Genomic DNA, 24,045 nt, shown 5'->3' on the forward strand with positions numbered 1-24,045 from the left:
TCGGTACACATATATAGCCTTTTCCTATAGGAAAACTTCCGACACTTTTGTGTCCTACCTACGTCCTTTTAGGACCCGCCTACGCATGCTCCGTAGGCCGTCACGGCATAAGAGGCCCACCCCCGCAGCTCCCCTTTAGATTTCGGCCCCTCCAAAGTAGGAAGGGTCAAACCTATCAAGCATATACATTGCATTCCGGGGAGGCTGGCGGGCGCATGTGAATCCATGAAAGATAGCAATGCTGAAGAAATGGAGTTACAGGTAAGAAACTATTCCCTTCTCCAGCATTGGATCTTTCATGGATTCACATGCTTAGAATAGATTGTATAGCAGTAAACCTGAAGACGGCGGTGAGAATGTAATGTAATATACCTTCACCACAATACACAATGCATAGGTACACCAGAAATAAGTTTACCCATATAACTGTACCTCCATAAAGCATACGGTCACCAACAGGTAGAAAAAAAACTCTCCATAGTGTGGAGCTTACCTTATTGAAATAGATGGCGCAGGACTGCTCTTCCCATCTGCACCTCGTCTGCATGCTGCTTGGCAAGGCAGTAGTGGCAGGTAAACATGTGGGGCACTGACCATGCCGCAGCCTGGCATATGTCCGTTAGCGAAATTCCTGCCCATAATGCTGCGGAGGAGGACGTTGATCTTGTAGAATGGGCTCTAGGATGCCCTTGCAGTGGCCTTCCGGGATTGAAGTGGCAAAACGCAATCGTCGACGAGACCCATCGAGCCCATCCTTGCTTAAAAATTGCCTTTCCTCTCGTCGACGGACCATACGCGATGAACAGTTGACGAGTAGACCTGATTTCTTGTGTACGATGTAGGTAAAATTTTAGGGCCCTCTTAACGTCCAAGGTATGAAGAGCTTTTTCTGCTGCCGATGATGGGGTCGCGAAGAAAGTAGGGAGAACAATGGACGAGTGTTTGTGATACACTGTAGGAACTTTCGGGACAAATGTAGGATTAGTTGCCAGAACCACCTTGTCTTTAAAGAATCTTAGGTATGGAGGGTCTAGGACCAACGCTTGCAGTTCCGAGATTCTCCTAGCTGAAGTGATAGCAATTAAGAATGCCAACTTCCACGATATGAATTTCATGTCCGACGTGGCCATAGGCTCAGAGGGTGGTTTCATTAAGCCTGCCAACACTGTGTTGAGACTCCATGTTGGTGGGAAACATTTTACTGGGGGAAAAGTTCGAAATAAGCCCCTCATGAAGTGTTTCACCAATCTGTCGCTGAATAGAGGAGACGACTGTCTCTTCCTCGTGAACCTAGAGATGGCCGCCAGGTGCACCTTTATCGATGTGAAAGATAAACCCCCCTCTGCCAAGTGAAGCAGGTAAGGTAGAACTTGCTCCGGAGTCACCTTCAACGGATGTAGACCTTGTTGTCCTCGACACCATTCACAGAACCTTCGCCACTTATAGGTGTAAGATTTGTTGGTAGAAGGGGCCCGAGCCGCTTGCAGAATTTTCTGATAGGTACCGAATTCCGAAAAGTCAGGAGCCAGGCTGTGAGGTTGAGACTGTCCGGGTCGTGATGCCACACCGTACCTTTGTCCCGGGACAGTAGGTTCGGGACTCTCGGAAACGGTATTGGATGTTCCAGCGACAGGTGAAGCAGGTCGGAAAACCACGGTTGCCGCGGCCAGTACGGTGCCACTAGAATTACCCGGCAACTGTACCTGCGTATCCACTGCACTGTCCTCCGTATGCGGGGAAACGGAGGAAAAGCATAAAGGAACTTGTCCGTCCATGGGAAGGAGAACGCCTCCCCCATGGAACCCTCGTGAGGCCATCTGCTTGCGAATTGTTCGCATTTCTTGTTTTCCTTTGTTGCGAAAATGTCCAGTGGGGGGTGGCCCCATTTCTCGAAAGCTTTCGTCAGCTGAACTGTGTCCATTTCCCATTCGTGTATCTGGGCCATCCTTCTGCTGAGGGAATCTGCTTGAGAATTCCTCACTCCCGGGAGATGGTGAGCCACGATGGAAATCTCGTGCTTTAATGCCCAATGCCATACTTTCTGGGCCTCCATGGAAAGAGTCCTGGATCGCGTCCCTCCTTGTTTTCTCAAATAAAACATGGCCGTCGTATTGTCTGTCAGCACTCGTACTCTCGATCCCTTGATGTGTGGTAGGAACGCCTTCAAGGCCCATCGCACTGCTCTGAGCTCTAACACGTTGATGTGTAGGAGTGACTCCGTTTGAGACCAACGACCTTGCATTTGAAGAGTGACCATGTGAGCTCCCCATCCAGTTAGGGACGCATCCGTGACTATGGTTCGCTGGAACTCCGGTTCCTCTAGGGGTACACCGTTGTTCAGATTGTGGAAACTCTGCCACCACTGAAGGGTCCGAAGCAGTTTTTCGTCGTCGATGATTATCTTGTCTGACCACGATCTTTGTGTCCACCGGTCCGCGAGGAACTCCTGAACTGGCCTCATGAATAGGCGACAGTTTGCCACCAGATGGATGCAGGATGCCATGGCCCCTAGGCCCGAAACGTATTTCCTCACTGAGAGCTTGGTGTTTCGCCGTAGTCTGCTCGCCAGTTGATTGAGTTTTGAGGTTCTGTCGAGGGAAGGCTTCACTAGCCCCGACTGGGTCTCGAACTGTGCCCCCAGGAACACCAACGTTCTCGATGGCTGCAGAGAGGATTTTTCGAAGTTTATGGCAAATCCCAGCTGTTGTAGAAGTTGCATGGTGGCTTGCAAACTTGTGTTGGTCGACGCTAGGGAGGATCCCCTTACCAGCCAGTCGTTGAGGTATGGGTATACATGGTGGCCTTGCCTCCTTAGCCAGGCCGCTACTGGGGCCAGGCATTTTGTGAACGTTCTGGGGGAGGTTTTGAGCCCAAAGGGAAGAACCGTGAACTGGTAGCGAGTCCGCTCTATCACAAACCTCAGGAACTTCCTGTGTTTCCGACACATTGGAATATGGAAGTACGCGTCCTGCAAATCCAGGGACGCTAGAAAATACCCTTCTTGAACGGCTCGGATCACTTCTTGCAGCGTGAGCATTTTGAATTTTAGGCTCTTTAAGGACTTGTTGAGATCGCGTATGTCTAGAATGGGATGCCATTTTCCGTTCGGCTTTTTTACGACGAAGTATCTTGAGTAGACTCCTTGACCTTTCTGTGATGTTGGAACTAATTCTATCACGCCCTTTGCTAACATGAGTGTTACCTCTTGTTGCAGTACCCTCAGATGAGAATGAGCGGTGAACGCAGGTGGAATGTGCAGAGGGCTGCGCTTGAATTTTAGAGAATGCCCGTTCCTTATTGTGTCCAGCACCCATTGATCTGTCGTTATTCGTTCCCATTCGTCGTCATAGGCGGATACTCTTCCCCCCCCCCAAAACGGTGTGTTGCTCGTCATTGCTGATCTTTATTTTGCTTTTCTCTCGACGACGACGGATAGGATGGTCTCTTCCTGGAAGTCTGGAAGTTCCGGCGTCGGTTTGCAGTTTGGGAAGCACGCCTGTATCCCTGGGGGGGTAAGCCGACCTACCAATGAATCTGTCTCCTGACGCAAGAGAATCTGGAATTACCTGAAGCCCCTCTAAAGGGACGAAAAGACTTGCAGCTTCGGCCACTCTGGAGGGCACCCAATGAACGTGCCATGTCCGAGTCCTCTTTCATTCCCTTTAGGGCCTCATCTACTTTCTCTCCGAATAGAAGGTCTCCCCCAAAGGGCATATCTAATACTTTGTATTGTACCTCTGGCCTGAAGTAGGTACACTTAAGCCATGACTGTTGTCGTAACACTACCCCATTATTGACTTGCTTGAAGCCCGATTCAGCGAGGTCAACCACGATGTTGATTGCGTGATTGGAGGCTTCCTCACCCTCTCGGACAAGTAACATCGCTGCCTTCCTATGCTCCTCCGGAAGATGATCCAGCAACGGAGCCAGCCTGTGCCACATTTCCCTGTCGTATCTGGCTACAATAGCCAGAGAGTTTGCGGCCTTTACTGAGTTGCTCCCACGGATAGCACTTTTTTGCCGAAGGCATCCTGACGTCTTGTCTCGTTTTCAGGTGGAGTCGTGCACTTGTGCTGGGCCTTCGCTTTCCTCGCTGCTGCTGCCGACACCACCGATTCAGGCGTTGGTTGGGAGGATAAGCACTTGGGGGTAGACTCTGGAGCCTTAAATTTTTTCTCAAGGCGTCCTTTTACCGCCGGCTCCGAAAAGGGGTGACGTATTGTTTGCAAACCCTCCTTCCATACGTGATCTAGTATGGGTATTGAGAACACCGACCTCCTTCTCTTACCCATGTGGTCGAACAAAAAACAGTCCTTGTTCTGTTCTTCCTGGGACAAACCAAATTCCTTACACGCCTTCATCATAGAATGGAATGATGCAATATCGTCCGGTGGGGACGGGTGAGCCGGGCTTCTTGGGGTTTCTAACTCCACCTCTGACTCCCAGGTTGGATCCCTGGAGGGGGATGATGAGATCAGACATGGCTCCTCTGTCAGACTCCGAATCTGGCAGCTCACCTTCCTAATGGGGTGCCTGTGGTGCTGAGACTGGCGTGCGTGAGTGAGTCGGTGGACGGGACGGGCCCGGCTCGTCGACGGGTGACTGTGGTAGGTTCACCTGAGGTAGCCTCTGGTCCAACGACTGTACTAAAGACTGAAGCGTGGACAGAATCTCCAACAACAAAACAGATTGAGGATTGAGAAGAGGGGCAGACACTGGAATTTCGGATCCCCTCGTTGACAACTTGTCAACCACTCGTAGCCCGAGGTCTGCCGGGCCAGCTATTCTCCCGCTCTCGTCCTCCCCCGAGGACAGCAACACTGCCTGTTCCTGCAGTAAAGTATCCGGAGGGATCGGATCAAAAACTTCAGACCTCCAGGCTTCCTGTAGAACCTCCGTTGACGAGGCCACCGTCGCAGTCGTTGTCGGTGGGATGGTGGATACCACATGCGTCAGTGGTAGTGTGGAGGCCGATGACTGGACCGCCGTCGACGACGGTGGCTTAGCAGGTGATTTAGGCGGTCCCGCCTTTTCCACACTTGGCCTGCTTTTACTCGACTCGTGGTCGATCTATGGTTATCTCCCGATGAGGATTTCGGCCTTTCCTTGTCATGCTTTTTTGACGAAGATGACGATTTTCTCGACGAAGATTCTCTAGCTGAATGACTCCGAGATGACTCTTTTTCCGTCGATCGAAATTTCTTCGCCGGTTGTTCCGACGACACAGCACGGTGTGATGTTTTCGCCGATTGTGTGGAGCCTACCTCCGAAGGGGGGTATGCCCCCGCTCCATCATTCAACCATGCCACCAGCCGTCGATTTCGGTCTTTGAGAAAACCCTTTGCATATGTCACAGTTATCAGCCGAATGATGAGGGTATATACAATCCATATGTCCGTCCCCCTCGTAAACGTTTTTCAAGCCACACGTCACGCACTGACGGAACAGCGCCTTTCCTGACATGGAGGAATAATTCACCTAACTCCAACTCCAAGTACATAACCTTGTACAAAATAGTAAGACGATGCGAGGAGATCCCACTACTTTGGAGACGGTTGAAATCTGAAGGGGAGCCGCGGGGGCGGGCCTCTTATACCGTGACGGCCGGCGGAGCATGCGTAGGCGGGTCCTAAAAGGACGTAGATAGGACACAAAAGTGTCGGAAGTTTTCCTATAGGAAAACGCTATATATGTGTACCGAGGGGTCCCAGTCTGACGTCGCAGAATATTCTAAGCATGTGAATCCATGAAAGATCCAATGCTGGAGAACATACTGAACGGTACTTGGTTTTCCCTCACTTGAGTCACAGTACCATGTAGCGTCCCCAAAAAAGGACAACACCAGAGGGAAAGGACACAAAAACTGCCTGCACCAAATCATTGTGACATGAGATCTTAGACGGAAAAGCTTCCACGTACCCGCTGCATGCAGGACATGAAAACAAATGAAATGCACAGCAGGGGTTGCACGCTCTACAGCTCTACATATGCTTAAGATTGACTCCCAGGATTCCTCACCACGGACTATGCTGGCTGAGGCGAATGGAAGTTGCAGTCCAAAACCTCTGGAGAGTCAGAGTTAGCAGGCCGCTAAACTACAGGAGTCTGCTTATATTAGGGGCAAAGAGTTTTGTGAAAAGGTCTAAGTGGACAGCAGTAGAAGGGAATTTTACATTCTAGCTAAACACGCACAGCTGCGCATTGGTTTCTCTTGAACCAGACTACACATTGAGGAATGGAGGTCAGTACTTTCCCACTCACTACACTTAACAGAATATACACCTCAGGTGTACCTCCAAATCCTCATGCCAAACAACCCAATGGACTGCTTGGAGTTACACACTATGGCCATTAAAAGGACAGACTACTTTATTTGCCCGATATACTCCCAGACAGAAACAAAGTTCACAGCAGGGAAATGCACAAAGTGTCTCTCTTATTAGCATTGGAACGTTGGCTTTGAAAGGACAGAAACTGGCTATTCCCATGTGTCCACAATGACTGCGTAGGCCGAGTGCCATTCCTCCCCTTTTGGCTTTCATATTTTTGCATCAAATTCTCTCAAATTTCCCTGGCTCGCTTCCATTTCCCCCATCTACTCTGGATGACTCTTGGGTTATTCAGCTTCTCTTGTGAATTGTACAGCACCTCTCGAGAAGCCCACTGTTTGCCTCAAATGTCGAAAAACGTGCAATGCCCTCTACATCACCTCTCAAACAGCCACTGTTCCCTTCTTTGCCCAAAAACCATGCCAACTGACATCAAACCCTAGCGGGCAGGACAAATAATAAGTGTACCACATACATGCAAATTACTCATTAACTGCCCCATGACAACTCACCTCGCATGCATGCTGCCACACCCATGCCATAACCACATTGGGCTAATGCCAACTGCTCAACACTCATGCTAAGGCCACATCTAAACTAATCTCCCCTTATTACATGTCCGATTTACGTCAAGTAATCCACATTTTAATTGGCCATACATGTTAATTACAACATCCACTTCATTTCCCCCATTCATTTCACATGCCCCCTAATTGTATATTCTAGTTTTCGTTACCAAGCTCTATGTTCATCCCACTGATTTTCTCGATAAATGTAACTGAACACTCTATAATAAAAAATGAATTGCTATAGTCCAGAACCTAAGATGTTACTTGGCTAATCATATTTTTTTCAACATTCACCTGCGCTCCATTCTCTTGCAAAACCCTCCAAACGTTATGAGACGGTAACACCACTCAGCAAGTGCTAAATTCAGATATTCCTCAAAACTGCAGTTCAACAATGTTGAATCTGGCAGGCCCACCTCAGATTTATCAATTGAGAACAATTATATTTGGGCAATAAACACCCAAAAGAATTATGGCTAATGCAGCATTACGAGCTGTATAAAGAAATTGCATGATTACTCCTCTTAGAGAACGCACAACTCTGCCCAATAGGTTCCCTAACTAGTGCCGGAGCGGTCTAATTGAAATGGGAGTTCCTGATGTGCACCGCTTAAAAACTTAAGAAATCAATAATCCATCACCAACATTTAAAGTACCCAGATCGTTTCTGTAGTTCACCTACAGCATTGCTTAGTTTTATAACTCTTCGAATTGAATTTTGGGACAAGAATTGGCCAATGAAGTAAACCAGCTAATCTAAAGGTATTCTAAAACAAGAATTTAAAATGAGTTGTGAAAGTAAAATTACACTGTGAATGTTTTTATGAGTGAGGTAAATTACAAATAGCTGGAGAATGCCTTAAAAGGGGTGTGCCTTTCGAATGAGCAAGGGGTGCAGGAGCTGCATACCTAAAGAAATGATTGAACGGGAGAAGGTACACTGGAACGGCAGCCACTGCAGAAAGCGTCTGGTTTCAGGCAAACAATACTCCAAGGCCAAAGGTTGAAAGGAATAGGTTGTTTTTTTTTGGTATCGTCACTCAATGGAACAACTGAAGGCCAAAAAAAAAAAAAAACAAAAAAAAAAAAAAAAATTTCTGTGTGGGGGGGCAGTGGTGGGTTAGTACAAGTTTTTGAAGGGAGGTCAGTGAGAGAGCGGGTTCAAGTGTGTCGGTGGTATTCCGCTGGGTTTCAGGTTGGGGCTGGTCACTGAGGGTATCCATCCTCAACATGGGTTAGGAAGGAGTCCCCAGTTTGCAAGGGGGCACACCATTAGGGAGATTTGAAGTTCTTCGGTGCAGAGTATCCCGCAACTTTGGTTTGTGCGTTGAATTCACCCGGAAAGGCGCTGGGGCTTGATGTTCGCAAATACACAGATGCGTCCTCGATTGGGGCCAATTCCTGCCTGGAAGTGGGCGGCCAGACTATGGATTGTGTTGGTTAAATTGACTTGTGCCCAACGCCTCGCCTTAGCATGGGCACACGTGGATAGGGGAAGACATGTATAGGACTGCTAGGAGGGAAGTGGGTACAAACGTCTTGGGGCATATGTTCATAAATTGCGGGCATATATAGACATTGTTAGGACTGCTGGTAGGGAAGTGGTGTCAACTGGATCTTTCAGGCCGTCTTGCCGGAGCTGCGTTCTTCGTTAGCTCGCTCTATTCTCTGTGTTCGAGCGGCTGTTTGGTGTCTGGGTTTCCCGCGGTTCGGGTGGAGGAGCGAGGAGTTCGCGGTTCCAGTGGAAGAGTGAGGAGTTCGGGAGTCGCTGGCGAAAGTTGCTGCCCGGAGATCGTTTGTCGCCACATGGTGGATTGCAGGTAAGCGCTCGAACGTCGGGCCGGTTGTGCGGGTCTCGTGTGGACGGGTTCATGGGGGGCGATAGTGGGGGGAAAGAGTTCTCGGGGTGGTGTGGCGCAGGCCCTCATAACGCAGAAGTTCGGGTGGGGATTGTGCGGTGGCCTCGACGCTAGTGCGCAGGTACTGTTGGGTAGTGAGCGAGGGCACCGTCCGAATCCCGCCCAGGGAGGATTATAAGACGGTGGATTTGGTAAGTATGGGGGGGGAAGGGAGAAGGGTCTGCTCGCTGGCCGCCGCGCCAGCTGGAGCGGACCCGAGGAATACAATATTTTACGGGATCAATCTCCTTTTCTTTTAATTGTACGTCAGCATCAGCAGTGGCTGTATGCAGGCTTCAAAAAGGGGTTGTGCAGTGGAAGCAGCCTGCACTACAACAAGTGCCGAATCTTCTGCTCCCGACCACCTTGTGGATTGTGTGGTGGGGAGGAGCAGAACTGGGGCTGTCTGCCGTGTTACTTGTGTGCTTTGGGGCCGCCGAGTGCGGCGGTACCGATCGCGGTGGCGCGGGCAGCAAATCTGCTGGCTTGGCTGGCTTGGCTGGCTTGGGTGGGCGGGGGGTTCGTGGGTTCACGTTGGGCACCCTGACTTTGTGGTTAACTGGTACCGGGGCCGCCGTGCCTCGGGTGTCGACGAAGCAATTTTAAAAGCGATGGTGTGTTTTTCGTTTTAATTGGGGCCGCCGTGACGATCAGGGCCCCGTGCCTCGTTTGTTCAAGAAATGGGCTGTTACCACGACGGCATTGTTATGGCGTGATATGTTTACAGCATGGAAAAACTAAATAAAGCAGCTTTAACGAAAGCTGCTTTATTTAGAGTGAATTTTACGTTTGTTTAGCGCAGCCGCCAGTGGCGCAAGCATTAAGGGCTTGGACTGGTAATGCGGGAGACCGGGGTTCGATTGCAAGGTGCGGAGTCTCGTGGGCATGCGCCTTTTCGTATGGCGCGCCGAAAGTTTTGGTTTATATGATGGCCACTGTGCCTCGGGTGCCACAAAGTAATGTTTTGTTTTAAGCCCGTTGTACGGCTTGTCTGTTTACATTGGGGCCATCGCGAAGGCTTTCTGTGCGTCAGGGAGCGCCATGGCCTCATCGATGCTCGAGGCAGGTAATTCGGCGCACTTCTCACTCTGCATGGGGTCCTAGATAGAGGTGGGGACGAGAGGGGTGGGTTCACACAGTACCTGTCCCCTCCCGTCGAACGCGTGGTGAAGACGGACCTACAATTCCCAGAGTTCGCCTTTCAAGACTACAACCCCCGGCAGCCCCTCTGCCTCCCAGGAGGCTGCAGAGTCTCCGCCAGGCCCAGCTGGTAACACACCCCCTTCCACATAGAATGGTCCATTCTATAACAGCCCCCCAACCGCTCAGAACAACCAATGACTCAATTACTCCCACTCGCCACACAGCCCTCAAATACGCCAACACAGGCCACGAGGTTACTAAAACGAAACATGACGGGATACTAGAGGGGTGCCACGCAACAGGGATGGGGGGGGCGTATGAATGTGCGAGGGGAGTAAAGGAGGGTGGTCAGCTGAGAATACCCCCCCCGTGCAGAAGCCAAATGCGCCGTTCAGGACTACGTGTTGCCAACGGCCACGAGGAATAATTATATAAAAAAAAAAAAAAAAAAAAAAAAAAAAAGTCCCCCGGAGATAGCAGACGGGGGATTGGAACTGGGGTCCTCGGCGCTCCAAGACCAAGCACTTACCACTTGAGCCACTGGAGGCTGCTCTAATGCCAAAAACAAATAATCAGCTGTTGTGTGGCGCGGCGACCATCTGCTGAGCATAAAGTGAAGACATGGAAAAACATTGCTTGCAATGCATATTAACTAAGTAAAACGTGACGGCGAAATCTATTCCTTCCTCCCTAAATAGGGCCCGCTCAAGCTGACGCGGCGGTCGGCGAGCAGACCCGTTCGCCTACCCCCCAATACTTACCAGATCCGGCGTGGGTGGATGGTGATTAGGACAAGGCGGGAGCTGCTAGAACAAAGGGGAGAACTCGCGGCACCCGACCAGCCTCTCCGAACTACTTCTGAACGTCTCCCGCCGTCAGTGTAACCCGCGGGTGTGTCCTCTAGGGGGCGCTATTCTTTGGTTCGCAGATGGGTTTGCACTTTATGAATCCTGTACATTATAATAGTAAGTTACAGCAGAGCCCACAACTGTAGAGAGTTGCCCTATGGGTTGATAGACTATAGTAAGAATTCCCAGGAAACCTTTGCTCCAGCTGTCTGTCACATAGTCGCTGACATAGCAGTCATCTCTGCGCCTCAGCACAATCCTCTGCATAATTTTGCAATGTTTTTATACCAGTCAGCTCTGCTAGCAATTGAATATGAACCCAATTCTAGTCATTATTTGCATGTAATGTGATGCTCTTTTCAAGTATATGTTTGCACAGACTATGGTCTTCTGAAGGGCCTTGCAACCCACAGCTCTCCACAACCTCAAGACTACATTTGAGGCGCTAACTTCAGCGATGGTGGGGGAGGGGCACACTTATTGGTGTGGGGGCATCCAACTTCTTTACGCATTCTAATAAGACTGTTCTAGTGCAGCTTCAATGTTACAGGCAATTAACTCTCTCCTTTAAGTCTGAAAGCACCCACTCCAGGAGTGCTGTGAGGATGGGAGGTCTCCTGTCCCCCTCTCCATCATTCCAGACACCCCCCTTACATGCAAGTTCTAAGCCCCCGTCATGACTTTAATTGCCTTAAAAAAAAAAATAAAAAAAAAAATAAAAAAGGGAGTGCCCTGTGGAAGCAAGCTGGGTGTGGGGGAACTCTCTGCCGCCGGCAACCAGCAGAGAGTCTTGGAGGAATCACAGGCCAATCCCTGAAACAAAGCACTGCTAGCAGACCCACAGGGGAACGAGCAGCCAAGAGTTTAGATGCACGGCGCCCCAAGAGCAATAGGCTTGGGGGAGGCCCTGGGAAAAAAGGGGAGGGATGTAGGGGACTTGGGAGGCAATTCCAAGACCCAAATTGCGGGGGGGGGGGAGGGAACGAACAACAAACTAAAAAGAGGGCAGCAAGTGAAGCTGGTTGGAGGGGAACAAGAGGAGAATACGGGGGGGTATGCTACCGGGACAAAAATTTACAGCAGGGGTAAGTCGTCGCGGAGGGGGAGGGGCAAGAGGGAGGAGCTCGAGGAGGGAGGAAGAAAGGTAGGAGCATCGGGGGCGGGGGGAGTCCGGACAAGGAGGGCCAGCAAGGACAGGAAAGAGGGGGCCTGGGGGGGCGCAGCATAGGGGACCGGGGGAATGGGGGAGACAGTTGGGAAAGGAAGACAGTACGAGGGACAGGGAATCTGGAAGAGATATGACACCAGCCAATGGGGGGAGGACACCTGCTAAGGCTGCAGTTGGAGGGGGGGGCCCCTTGAGTGAGAGGGAATTGCGATGTTTCTGGGGGGCTCAGGGACACAGCAGGGAGACCTGGGGGGGGGGGGTTTTGGCATAACGGGGGTAAGACTAGGATGCCAATAACCGGAACAACGCGAAGGCGTAGGGGGGGCTGAGCAGAGTTTGGCAAGAAAAGGTTAGATGGACGTCGCAAGCGACGGCCAACTAGGCAGGCAGAAAGTGGGGGCCGGCATCGGAGGGCGGTGCCGGCCCAAATACGGATACGTACATAAATTGTAAGGGCACTTGTGGTGGTGCCGGTATAGAAAAATGTAAGGGCACTTGTGGTGGTGCCGGTATAGGAAATTGTAAGGGCACTAGTATGGTGCCGGTATAGGAAATTGTAAGGGCACTAGTACGGTGCCGGTATAGGAACCTGATGTTAGCGAGGCACCGCGTGGCTGCCGGTTTTAGCTAGAGCCCGAGCAGGAAACGGGGCAAGTGTGCGGGGGGTCGGGCACCCGCAACAAGACCTAGACATGGGCACGGGGGGAAATGGTGGGCACACCAAAAAATTCACTGCAAACAACGGCCGGGGTAGAGAGAGGTGGATAGTCGGGGCCGGGCTCGATCCGAGGCGTCCACCGGACGAGGACGATCAGGGGGGGGGGAGGGGGAGGGGGAAGCCCTAGGTAGCCGCACTCGAAATAGTGTATCGGTGACGGTGAATTACGGATTGCCTGTAAGATAACTCCAAGACTTTATGCAAATAAAGCTGCTGAGGCATGTTAACTTTCCACACAAACTGGTGTCGTGTCAATTTTCTACTGCTTGCATGGTATGACTGATTAGGAATAGAGGGGGGGGGGGTAAGAAAGGACGGATAAAGGGGGGGGGGAAGGCAAGGCGCTGAGTGCCCACGCTAAGGAGGCGGCAAAGTCAAGCAGCCACTTCTGCTGGCGGGTTCCCCTACGGACTCACCAGCAGAGTGTTCCCACCCACCCCAGGCAGCCAGGAAGAGGTTACAGGGCTACAGGGAGTGTCTAGCAGGAATTGGGGAAATCGGACAGCAGCCAGCTGCAATACCCCTGCATAAGTAGGTCACACCCAAGCAGCACCAAAACCCTTCATCAGTGTTGCTTGTTAACTACTTCCCACCAATTCACCAAGAATGGCGAATAAGATGTATATCACTATTTCACCACAAAGAACTGCTCACAAGAACACCATGCAGGCTTCATTCATCCCACAAGATATGTGTGTGCATTGTCTTCTAAAATGCTTAACGACTTTTGCAGTTCTCTGTGTTAATGCTATGCCAATGTCCCCCCAGATCCCTGAAAATAACATGTTTGGATGGTCAGTTCAGCAGAGCCGGGGTATTTAAAAACATAAAATAGCAAAACCAACTCGAACACAGCAATGAACAAGAGAAATAAAGTGATGTTGAACCTCTTCCAGCAACTTTATAAAAACCACGCACAGTCGCGCTAGCGCTTTTCTGAATCTTACGCTCTTCATTTCAAAGCAGGTTTACATCAACATCACTGTTTGACCATTGAGCCACGTGTGTAATAATATCCTGTCCTATATCTCGTCCCCTTCCCTTACTGTGCACATGCAGTAAATTCCTTTATTGCCACTGACTTTTAAAGACATGTTGGGCTGAGTCTTACAACTATTTCAAACTACGGGTGATAAAGTCTCTTTTCGCCCTTTGTGTGACCATCACTGCATTCAATGTGAAAAGGAGCGTGTGTGTGTGTGGGACATATCCATGGTCTGAAGGTAATGAATGTCCATGCACCCTGGACTGCACGCTCCACCCAGCAAAGGGCAGAGAAGGCTTCATTTTTAGAATACAGCTATCGCTACTTAGATCAACACATGCCTGGTGCCAGGTGGGTTCTCGAGGTTGCGAGTGTGAGCTGCTTAGCGTGCCTCCTTCCCGGTGACATGCTGGGCGAGAAAAAGGTTGCAGATATCACCTTCCCAGTATGTGTATTTTTAACAATCCTGATTTGTTAGACACAAACCTCAGCATTTCTAAGAAGTGCAAAACCATTAAAGTACGACTTTAAAATACAAAGGGTTGGGCCTTCATCTGCACCAGAAGATAACACGTTGTAAGGCGATTCCTACAGTAGAAAGTCAGAGGAAAAAAGATGGCAGGCATGCCGAAGTACTTGCATACCTTTGTGGGAGCCCTGTAGCATGGAACTGGTATCCACCTCTTCTTCTGATTGACGAGCAGAAGCGCTATTATCAGCACGAGCGCAGTCATAATGGGCACAGTGACCCAGGCAACAGAGTGCAGAGAAGTGTCTTCGCTTGACCGAGGGGCACTTACACCCCTGTAATCCACCTGGAGGTGACCCATTTCTGAAAAAGAAAAATCGGTGAAGCATTTGATAGTTTTCCAGAAACGTATTTCCACTCTTTCAGCTCCAAAGTATCCTCCCATTAAAAAAGCATTTCCCTGAGGAAGCATGTTACTTAATAACTAGGAGCGGCCAAAATATGTGGACTGCCATTTCCTAGAGAGTTCAGCGTCCTAAGGTCACAGAATATTAGCACTTATTTAAAAAAAATATGTAAAATGTCACCAATAGTTCACCAAAATGCACTTACAATTTCTTGTTGCTTTCAGGACACGTTTTTGTTATTTATTTATTCGTATTTCTAAAGCACACAACAGCCCGGGGGCATCGTGGCGCTGGTGTAGATGTGTGTGCATTTGTGCCAGGACTATTCACCAGAACTTGCTAAATAAAATCCCCCAAAATCATGGACTATTACCTACTCCGATTCCCTGCCACAAAATACTCATGTCATTCCCTGCAAAACTTGGTACACACATCTTGGTTACAAGGAGAACTCTTTTTGTAGGCAGGATTCGTTTTCGGGGAAATGTATTAGCTTTTGAAAAAGTCTTTTTTTCGGTTGCAGATTTAGACCACGTTCAGCGATGCATTAGAAAGGCTTATGCCGACACATGATCTGTACGAAAAAAACCTGTTTCCGAAGATGGCAAAGCAAACCTAGGATAATTGTGAGACAATGCAGAAACTCCGACTCTATGAGACTTAAGTTAGAGTCCAAAACTTGCCCCTTTAGAGATTGGGATCAATATAATTCTTAAGAACATACTGCATTTTAAAAAAACGTTTTACAAGTGTTTCTGTCAAAACAGGCAACATATTGATTTCAGACAATGTGATGAGACCAAGTAAACTTGAGGAAGGGGGACACGGAACAGGCATGAGGGGCCAGAGAGTGGAGAGAGCCGCTTCGATTTTCTGGATTTTTATTTGGACAGTAAGGGATTAAAGTGCAACAGCAAGGCTTTTGACTTTGTCCGAAAGAGGAGGTGGCCCCTCTACATTAATGTGGGGTATGGCACAGGCACAATGAGCTATACCCAAGGTGAACTCCAGAACCCACTGCGTAAAAAGCAGTTGCTGCTCACCTAACCCTTCAGATCATGCATTCTGAGAGGAAGGGCCCTCACGTCACACATTTTGTTTGGGGTATATATTATATTTCTGTACAATCTGTCAGTTTAAAAAAAAATGTTTAAAAAAAAATCCCAAATGAATCCGAAGTTGTCCTTTTTCCACTTCCCGGACAAGGCTACACTCAAGGGAAAACGTCCCATACATTGTGTGGCTGATATCTGCAGTAGCCTGGAGCGGTTACTTTTGGAAGTCGTGGAAGGGGAAAAGTTCACCTGAAACGGATGGTGATCAACGCCATCTTGTTGATGCAAATATTCGACTTTCATTCAAACCAATCACAGATATTGGGCGTTCCTGAACACATTTTTAAATGTGAAGTGCTTCAGCCATTAAATTCTGTTTGCAGCGAAGTCTCAGGAGAAACACTTTGGGAACTTCTGGATCAATATGTGCAATCCCAACACGTGCCAGAAGCCGCCCAATTTCTCTGAGAAAAGGTCCAGGTAAGGGCAGAGAGCCAGCAATGGCTGCCGGGGGAAGTCCTGCAGTTCATTCAACACGCCTTCGATTGCATCGGCATTTTATGGCATGTTTGTATTCATGTGTTTTATAAGGGCTTCGCTGATCAATTAACCTGACTTGGTTTGTAAAAGGCATCAGCATTTTCCATCAGTAACATAGCGCATGCTGCTCCTATATAAGAATTAGACAGTGCTATTATGTACTTCGACAGAGGTTTTAACAAAATATAAATTTCCCGGGATAGGGAGTGCTAAAATCTGTATGCTTTGCAGCTTTAACTCTAAAGTGCTCCAAACTAGGCGTGGCATCTGTAAATCGTACCTCTGTGGTGGTGCACAATGTCATTTTCACTGGGTGTGGGCCAGAGTGCGTCTTGCAGCTTACTGCCTCCTCTCCGGTCTGTCTTCTCAATGGGGATATTGGTCGGCTCGGGTACATACATTTCTAGAGAAGTGGGGGAGAAGCAGCATTAAGAAGCGAGCCGAAAAAAACAAAAAACAGCAGACTTCTCCACAACCATCTACGTTAGGAAATTGCTCAAGACCCGATGGATGGAAACAAAGCAGTACAAGTTCCAGACAAGGATGCCAGGACACCACCTCCAAAGCAGCAGTACTGTACACAGTTCAGAAGTGGTCACATACATTGCATAGAGGGTTGAGTAAAGTCACTTTCGCACCAACACTTTCCATGATCTAAATGGTTGAAGATCAGTCTGAAAAACAAGTTCCTGACAGATTTTGCCAATTGTCTTTAGGAATCTTGGGAAAGGACAACGAAGGTTGAGGCAAGTTCAGCAGCTAGATCCAGGACATCTGACCATGTGTGTCACCTCAGAACTGGACTTGCGGTTCAGGCCTGCAAGACATTTGGGAATTTGGCAATGGGCCAGAAGCTAGGAATCATTTGGAATGGAGTCATTTAAATAGTACTGAAACCATATTTTCGCAATCCACATTCACACCTTGTGTATAATATGTTGCTGTTGAAGTGGGAGCATGCATCGTATTTTACTGAAAACATTAAAGTAATCATAGTTTTCTCCTAGAAGAAAAGCTTTAGCTCCCATATAAAAGTTAGTCCCCAAAATGAATCCGCAAAGTAGGTTACAAGACTACATCCTGACTGAAAGTAAGCACATGGCCAGAGTGTATCACTACAGTCTACAAAGTAAACGATACAACTGAAAGTGAAATGTCTCGGTGGGTCTCTGGAGGTGTGAAAGATGGAGCTAGTTGTACATTTCCTGTTCAGCTGCATTCTGGACTGTGAAATGCAGAAATACAAGGTGGCCCTGCCTTTACTTACAGCAAGAAAGTGCATCAGCTGCACGGTGTTGGACATCCAGTCATCAATACGTTTTTCTGTTTTAAATATTATGCATGATGCCACTCATTTAGGAAACAAAGAAACCATGCTTGCAGTCATGCCATGTTTCGTAATCTACAAAACCCTCCACATGAGCGCGACATTGGTTTCTTCGAATCAAATGGATGGACCTCGTATTGATGGGAGATGGAAGCTACTCGACTTAAATGCCACCCTCTCCTATTCTGCATCCCAGCATTCTTTTTCTCCCTGTGGGCTTTGACTTCTCTTGCAGGTCCTTTTGACAACGGAGATAATGCGCCCAAGTGAAATTACCCAACTGCTAAATCACTTCCAAGTTTCACTGGATGAAAGAACTCCCAACGTGACCTATAACCAAAATCTTTGACCTGTAGTGGATGCCTTTCAGGACACAATCCATCCAAATCCATTTGTAAATAAAATGGAAAGGCTACATTGAAATTCAACAACCCATCTTGGGTGGTACCCAACTATCCACCGGTAAGGGGCCAGACTGAGATTCAACAGCCTTTGTTCTGGGCTAATCCCATCCCTCACCATGAAGGGGGGAGGTTGCATAACTTTCTGTGATGCACCACTTCTCACCAGGGAGTGGCTGGATTGAGATTTGAATAGCCTCTCTTCTGTGTTACCTCACTCCTCACTGGGGAGGAGATGAATTGAGATGTAATTGCCTCTCTTCTGTGGTACCCCCAACCCTCATTAAGGAGTGGCTGGATTGTGATTTGAATAGCCTGTCTTTTGTGTTACCCCACTCCTCATTAAGGAGTGGCTGGATTGAGATCTGAATAGCCTCTCTTCTGTGTTACCCCACTCCTCACCGGGGAGGAGATGAATTGAGATGTAATCTCTCTTTGCAGGTGTCTTTAGACCAAACAAGCAATACATTCACATCCTGTGTGTATACGTCGAACAAAGCGACAGGCATCTCTGGGAGGAATACATCAATACATTACAGCAAAAGGGGCATTCTCTCAAATGTAATCAGAACGTTTGTCTTGAAATTGTCATCTTGGTCATTTTCAAAATGCTATCATTTGCTTCTTTTTCAATCTTTCTTCATTTTCATCATTGTTTGCAATATAGGAACCGCTCAGCACAACAGGGTGATATATGTTTAAAAAAATGAAATACATTAGTTTCATCCTAGGGGTGATAACTGCTTTAAATACAACACTGGCGTTATCTCGCTGTAATGATGTTGAATTGGTCTTTCACCTCATGGATTACCTTCACTGAAGTTCCCGTATTCCACAGATGGATGATCCACATTGCAAGTGCAATATTTAAGCAATATGCCCCTCACGGCGGGGGCATTACAGAGTCCGGTAATGCCTCGGTGCCTTCATAAAGGCCCCGGGCATTACCGTACTCTGTAATGCCCCCGCTGTGAGGGGCATATTGCTATTAGTACCCCGGCCCAAGATCAGGGTACTAAAAGCTTTTTTTCTGTCCTGAAACGCTACAGCGTTTCGGGATAGAAAAAAAAAAAAGAAATTACACAGAAAATGGCCGCCGGGAAAGGGAATATGGAGTCAGTTTTCCCTTTCCATGGCATCCATCGGGAGTGGGCGCGCCGGGAACAGAAGTGTTCCCAGCACGTTTGCTCGCGAAAGACAACAGAAAAGAAAGTGGGGTTTGTGGGGGAGGGTTGGGGGGGAGAGGAGGAGGAAAATAAAAAATAAAATAATAAAAAGTGCCTGAATCCCCAGCGGGGGACGATGGCAGCCTTCAGCCATGTGGAGGCTCGCAGCGGGGATGGCCCCGCTTCAAGCCTCCTCATTGACTGAGGGGCTGCCACGCCCCCCGCCGTGGACAAAGCGGCTGGAGACCCGGGACTCGGTCGGGTAACGCCCCAGCGAGAGCCAATGTGTTACATTCTGCTTGACTCTCACCAGGTACTAATAATAATTATAAGAATCATTATTGCTCTTTTGTATTGCGCGTCACGCAGGATTCTTTCCATTTCTAGACACTGTCACCATTGCTCAATTTGAATGGTTTTCAACTCATCGACGCTTGGAAGGATAAAGGGTGAATCTGCCATGCGAGTGTTTGAACCTGTGACTCCAGATCGCACAAAGGTCTCCGACGAGGGTGCTTACTGTGTGTTGTGCACGTCCAGTGAAAAGACTGACCCCTATCCCCCATGATACAGGAAGGGTGGCCATCCTAATCGCACACAGAAACTGGACGAAAAATGGATCCATTAGTTGAACAAGAAGCACCTTTAGTGTATCAGATTTTTCAAAAAAGCAATCGTTGGGTGGTCCCAATGTCTGCATTATAGCACTATCTTTAGTAGTATATCGGAAGGAATTGCTTAAAAATCTTATGAGCGTTATATTCCAGATAGCAGCTGTTCGCCACCCGTTGATAGCAGTGCTGTATAATCTGCTATCAAAATTTCACATCACATCGGACTTTAAGACGTTTGCTAAGAACAAATATCGCCTATTCCCGCCCTTCAGGAAAGCAAAGCCACAGCAAGCCTAGCCCTAGTACTGAGGCAAAAGGAGGACAGCTATTCGATTACCTGGACACATTGGACAGCAGCTTCCTTCCACGTTGATGGGTTCTACGCAGGGCAGGGACGGGCAGCTGACTGTGGAGCACAGCGTCTGGCCCTGCAAGCAGTAGCAATGCGTGCAGCTGTCAATATCCCACCTTTCCTCGTCGGCGTATGTTTTTCCATTGAAGTGACATACCACCTTCTTTGGTATAGTATCCTCTGTTATAAGACAAAACCGCACGTCACTCGTGTCCTTGGGATGACCACCAAAGCACTAGACAAGTAACAACAAAGCTATGATGCACGTCAACAATGCCGGATACATGTAGCTACAGCTTGCGCCATACAATTCAGTAATGCCATTTAGCATATGGAGATAGTTATTGACCACCTCTCAACCAATCAGAAGGTTAAGAGTGCAGTCAATTACTGGTATGGACTATGTTCTGTCTTCAGAAGCAGACAGGGAAACAATGCAATATCTAGGCAAGATTTTTTTCAACAAGACATGTCCTCTGTTGGAGGTCCTTTTTTGCTAAAACATGCTACTTAACACATAAAAGAGAAAGCTAAAACATGGAAAACCCTTTTGTATAGAGAAATCATGTACTTTTACGGAACACCTAATGTATGCTCATGTTAAATCTGTTCCAGTTTAACCAAGCTGCAGTCAAAATACATAACATATGAACACCACTGTTATTTAAATACTCCAAAATAAAACCACATTTAATTTACCAACTCAGTTAATTTCCTTTACATACTCTTAAAGTAATAACAGTTTTTACTTAACCACCAAAACTACAAAACATGTACTAACACTACGACCATGTGCTAATAGCCTTATAGACCTTGGGCGGGTTCATTATCGCTTGGGGTAACGACCCATCCCCAACTTGGAGGTCGGTCATTATCTGACAATAATGACCCCTAACGAGATCTCCAAGGCTATATTAAACACCTTCTAGTTGATTGGCCACAGATATTGACCCATAAAGCATGGAGCTCAAGGTACTTGGTAATAATTAACTAAATATAATTGATACAAATAGATGTAAAGCCTTCGAGATACAAAGGATAAAAGATGAGAATGGTAACATTCTGAATAAGATGCAAACTGTAAACAAGTCAAGAAAGGTGAAATATCTATGTTATTTGTTTTTTTTATCATGCGTCCATCACACCGTAGTGGCCTAAAAGCGCATAGCACGGTCTGAATGAAGGCGAATTGCGACCCAGCCCAGGGTGGAGCCCAGATCACGGTGTGTGCTGAAAAAGAGAAGAGAATGGGGCCTAGGAGCACGGGAATATCCCCCACAATATGTTGTACCATAACCGGAGCGGTAAAAGCCACGAAGAGCAAACAATACGGATGTAAAAGTAAGCTGAACAAGCTTACGGTAGTCCCCGACCTACCAGATGCTGCTGCCCAATCAAGTGTCAGGAAATAAGCAGCCATGTTGCAATGGTAGGAGAGCCACTCAACTCAGCAGTGCGTCATATAGTGGCTCAGATACTGGCGGTTTAGAATGGGGTGGCAAGGAGATAGTTAAGAAGCCATAGTACCATGCTGGGAAACACGAGGGCCAGTCAAGCCCTTAGACGGTGCCATAGCTGCTACCCTCCTCCCCTCAACTCCTAGACCCACAGTAATACACTCCTGCCAACCACTGTCTCCCTAGGCTGCTGGACATATTAAGCCACAACCATGCACTTACAAACGAGTCAGATGTTAGAAAGTATAAAAAAAAACCTACACTGGCTGGTGCTAAAGAAATGTGTTATGGCAAGCATCATAATAGGAAGAAAGGACAAAAGTTCTAGGTTTTAAAGGTTTACGCTACTTAAAATCGTGTGTGTACTGAACTCCCATTAATCTTGGCTATTTAGGGGCCCATATGAACATCTGTCCAACGGGGAAATAGAATATTGCAACTCTTTCAACCACAAGAGCTCGAAAACATGCAATGTATGCAACATTTGGCTCTGCAGAAGTTTTTTGGACTAAAAATGCCAACAGCGCCCACCAGTGTAGTCAACGATTGGGAGCTGTAGTTCATCGCGTTTGAGAAGTCACAGGTTGTAGACCCCAACACAATATTAAAGCTACGATTCGCAATTATTTTACATTGCTCGGGTACTTAAGAAAACATCTAAACTTGTTGGAATGGTCCTTTAAAGTTAAGGTGAACACGTCATCGGAAGGCATGCAGTTCGAAATTAACGACAATAGCATTTCCCCACTTATTTAAAAGAAGTGTACGAGCATGGAGCACACGGACCGCTAGATGGCACACAAACCTCACAGAACGTTTCTATGCGTTGATACTGTAAACACCATCCACTATCTCGCAGGCAGGCGGCCGCACTGTACACGCTGCAACGGAGACAAGACTATGGTTTTCTTTAGAGGACAACAATGCTTGCTGGCAACACATACCGAATCTACCCAACAATGCTTGCTGGCAACACATACCGAATCTACCCAACAATGCTTGCTGGCAACACATACCGAATCTACCCAACAATGCTTGCTGGCAACACAATCTACCCAACAATGCTTGCTGGCATCCCATACCACTCTACCAAACAATGCCTGATGGCAAAACCATTCTAATCCAACCCAGTACCTGCTGGTAACACATACCAATCTACCCAACCATTCTCGCTGGCATCCCATATACCAATCTAACCAACAATGCTCGCTTGCATTGCATTCAAACCAACCCATCAATGATTGCTGGCATCCCATACCAGTATACCCAATGAGACATGCTGGCATCACATTCCGTGTTACCCAGCAACTATTTCGGACATCCTTCTACCATAGAATGTTTTTGAAGTAATCTTTTTTTGACATTTAAACCATAAAACCAGTGGGGTCAACAAAGCAAATTCAACATTTTGCGTACATTGTCGTCATCCTGCTGTTGTGCCTCCTATCCCCCACACTCACTCACCCCCCCACCCTCCAGTTCAGTGCAATATCTACATATGAAACAAAACTATACTCAAAGCCGAATGTTTCTGTACAGTTGGTACATGGGTAACAGAACCTATCCGTGTCCATGAGCCTCATCAACTTGTGCTGCGTTTGCCATACATTCTGTATTTCCAATTCCCGGGCGCAAAGTCACGCGGACCCAGGCTAAAGTATGGATTCTCCAAAAACATAACATGCTGCACAAACAATCATAGCAAGATACCTCGCTTCACGGCGAGTGGTCTTGCATACAGAGACCCACGTTGCAAGGAGCCACTCATCTACTGCAGCACTTGCGGGTAAAGATTATTATATGAATGGGTCCACTAAGTCCCAGAAGCCAGAACGTATCTGCCAGTGTGTTATTGGGGATCTGTTTGTAACTACTTCTTTCTACTGCGCATGTTTTTGATAGTATGGCTCACCACATTTGATTTGCTTGGGGGGATTCTCCATTTTCCATTAAAGTATCCATCTGAACCTAGGCCCATAGTATGTGACCCGTTGTGCCAAGGCCCCCACATTGTGGCCAGGAAAGGGTGGGGGGTTGCACCAGTTTTATGCTGGCCAGGGCACAATAGATAATCTGCAGGATCTTATAGAGCAACGCTCTGTTTTTTAGATTGTATGATACACTTTGATCGCAGAGAAGAAGCTATACATATCCCCGGCATCTTGTGCGATATCCAAGTCGCCTGCCCGCATATTTGCTAATATTGTGTTCCTAAAGAGATTGTTGGGTGTACATAGACAGTAATGTGTTTTGATTCTGGGAAACGCCGATAGATCCCGCCCGAATTCCGCTTCGCATGTGGACAGTTCGCTAGCTCGTGGATCAGATGTGTAAATTTCGAAATTTGATCATAGGGCTAGGTGCTGTAGCCAGTCTGAGATGCTTAGTACTTGTTTTGCATCATGGAATGGTAGCGGATCAGGCCCATCATAGAGGTCCATTATCCATACGTGACGCCAGTCATTGTTTTGCTTATCGTGCAGCTTGCGTTGGCATGCTGTTGGATAACAGCGCTCTAATGCTTATCCATCCTAATGGCCTTTGGAGGTTTGGTTGGGGGGATTGCCATAATTTCTTGCGGTATAAGCTGTTGTAGTGC

The 24,045-nt window shown here is 47.8% G+C and overlaps 1 protein-coding gene across 4 annotated transcripts in view; it reads right to left on the reverse strand.

The window, feature by feature from the left end:
• Window positions 1–24,045, reverse strand: part of CRIM1 (cysteine rich transmembrane BMP regulator 1) — a 1,425,558-nt gene that overhangs the window by 10,620 nt on the left and 1,390,893 nt on the right. For 3 of the 4 annotated variants that reach the window (XM_069607925.1, XM_069607923.1, XM_069607922.1), the window contains 3 exons: window positions 19,975–20,169; window positions 16,410–16,532; window positions 14,303–14,490 (listed from right to left, as the gene is read on the reverse strand). In XM_069607925.1, coding sequence (XP_069464026.1) covers window positions 14,303–14,490; window positions 16,410–16,532; window positions 19,975–20,169 — 506 coding nt within the window. The remainder of the gene's footprint in view (window positions 1–14,302; window positions 14,491–16,409; window positions 16,533–19,974; window positions 20,170–24,045) is intronic. The other variant, XM_069607924.1, reaches the window with a different exon arrangement.

This window comes from Ambystoma mexicanum, chromosome 4q (genome assembly GCF_040938575.1).
Source record: "Ambystoma mexicanum isolate Mex_15411 chromosome 4q, UKY_AmexF1_1, whole genome shotgun sequence".
Lineage (NCBI taxonomy): Eukaryota > Metazoa > Chordata > Amphibia > Caudata > Ambystomatidae > Ambystoma > Ambystoma mexicanum.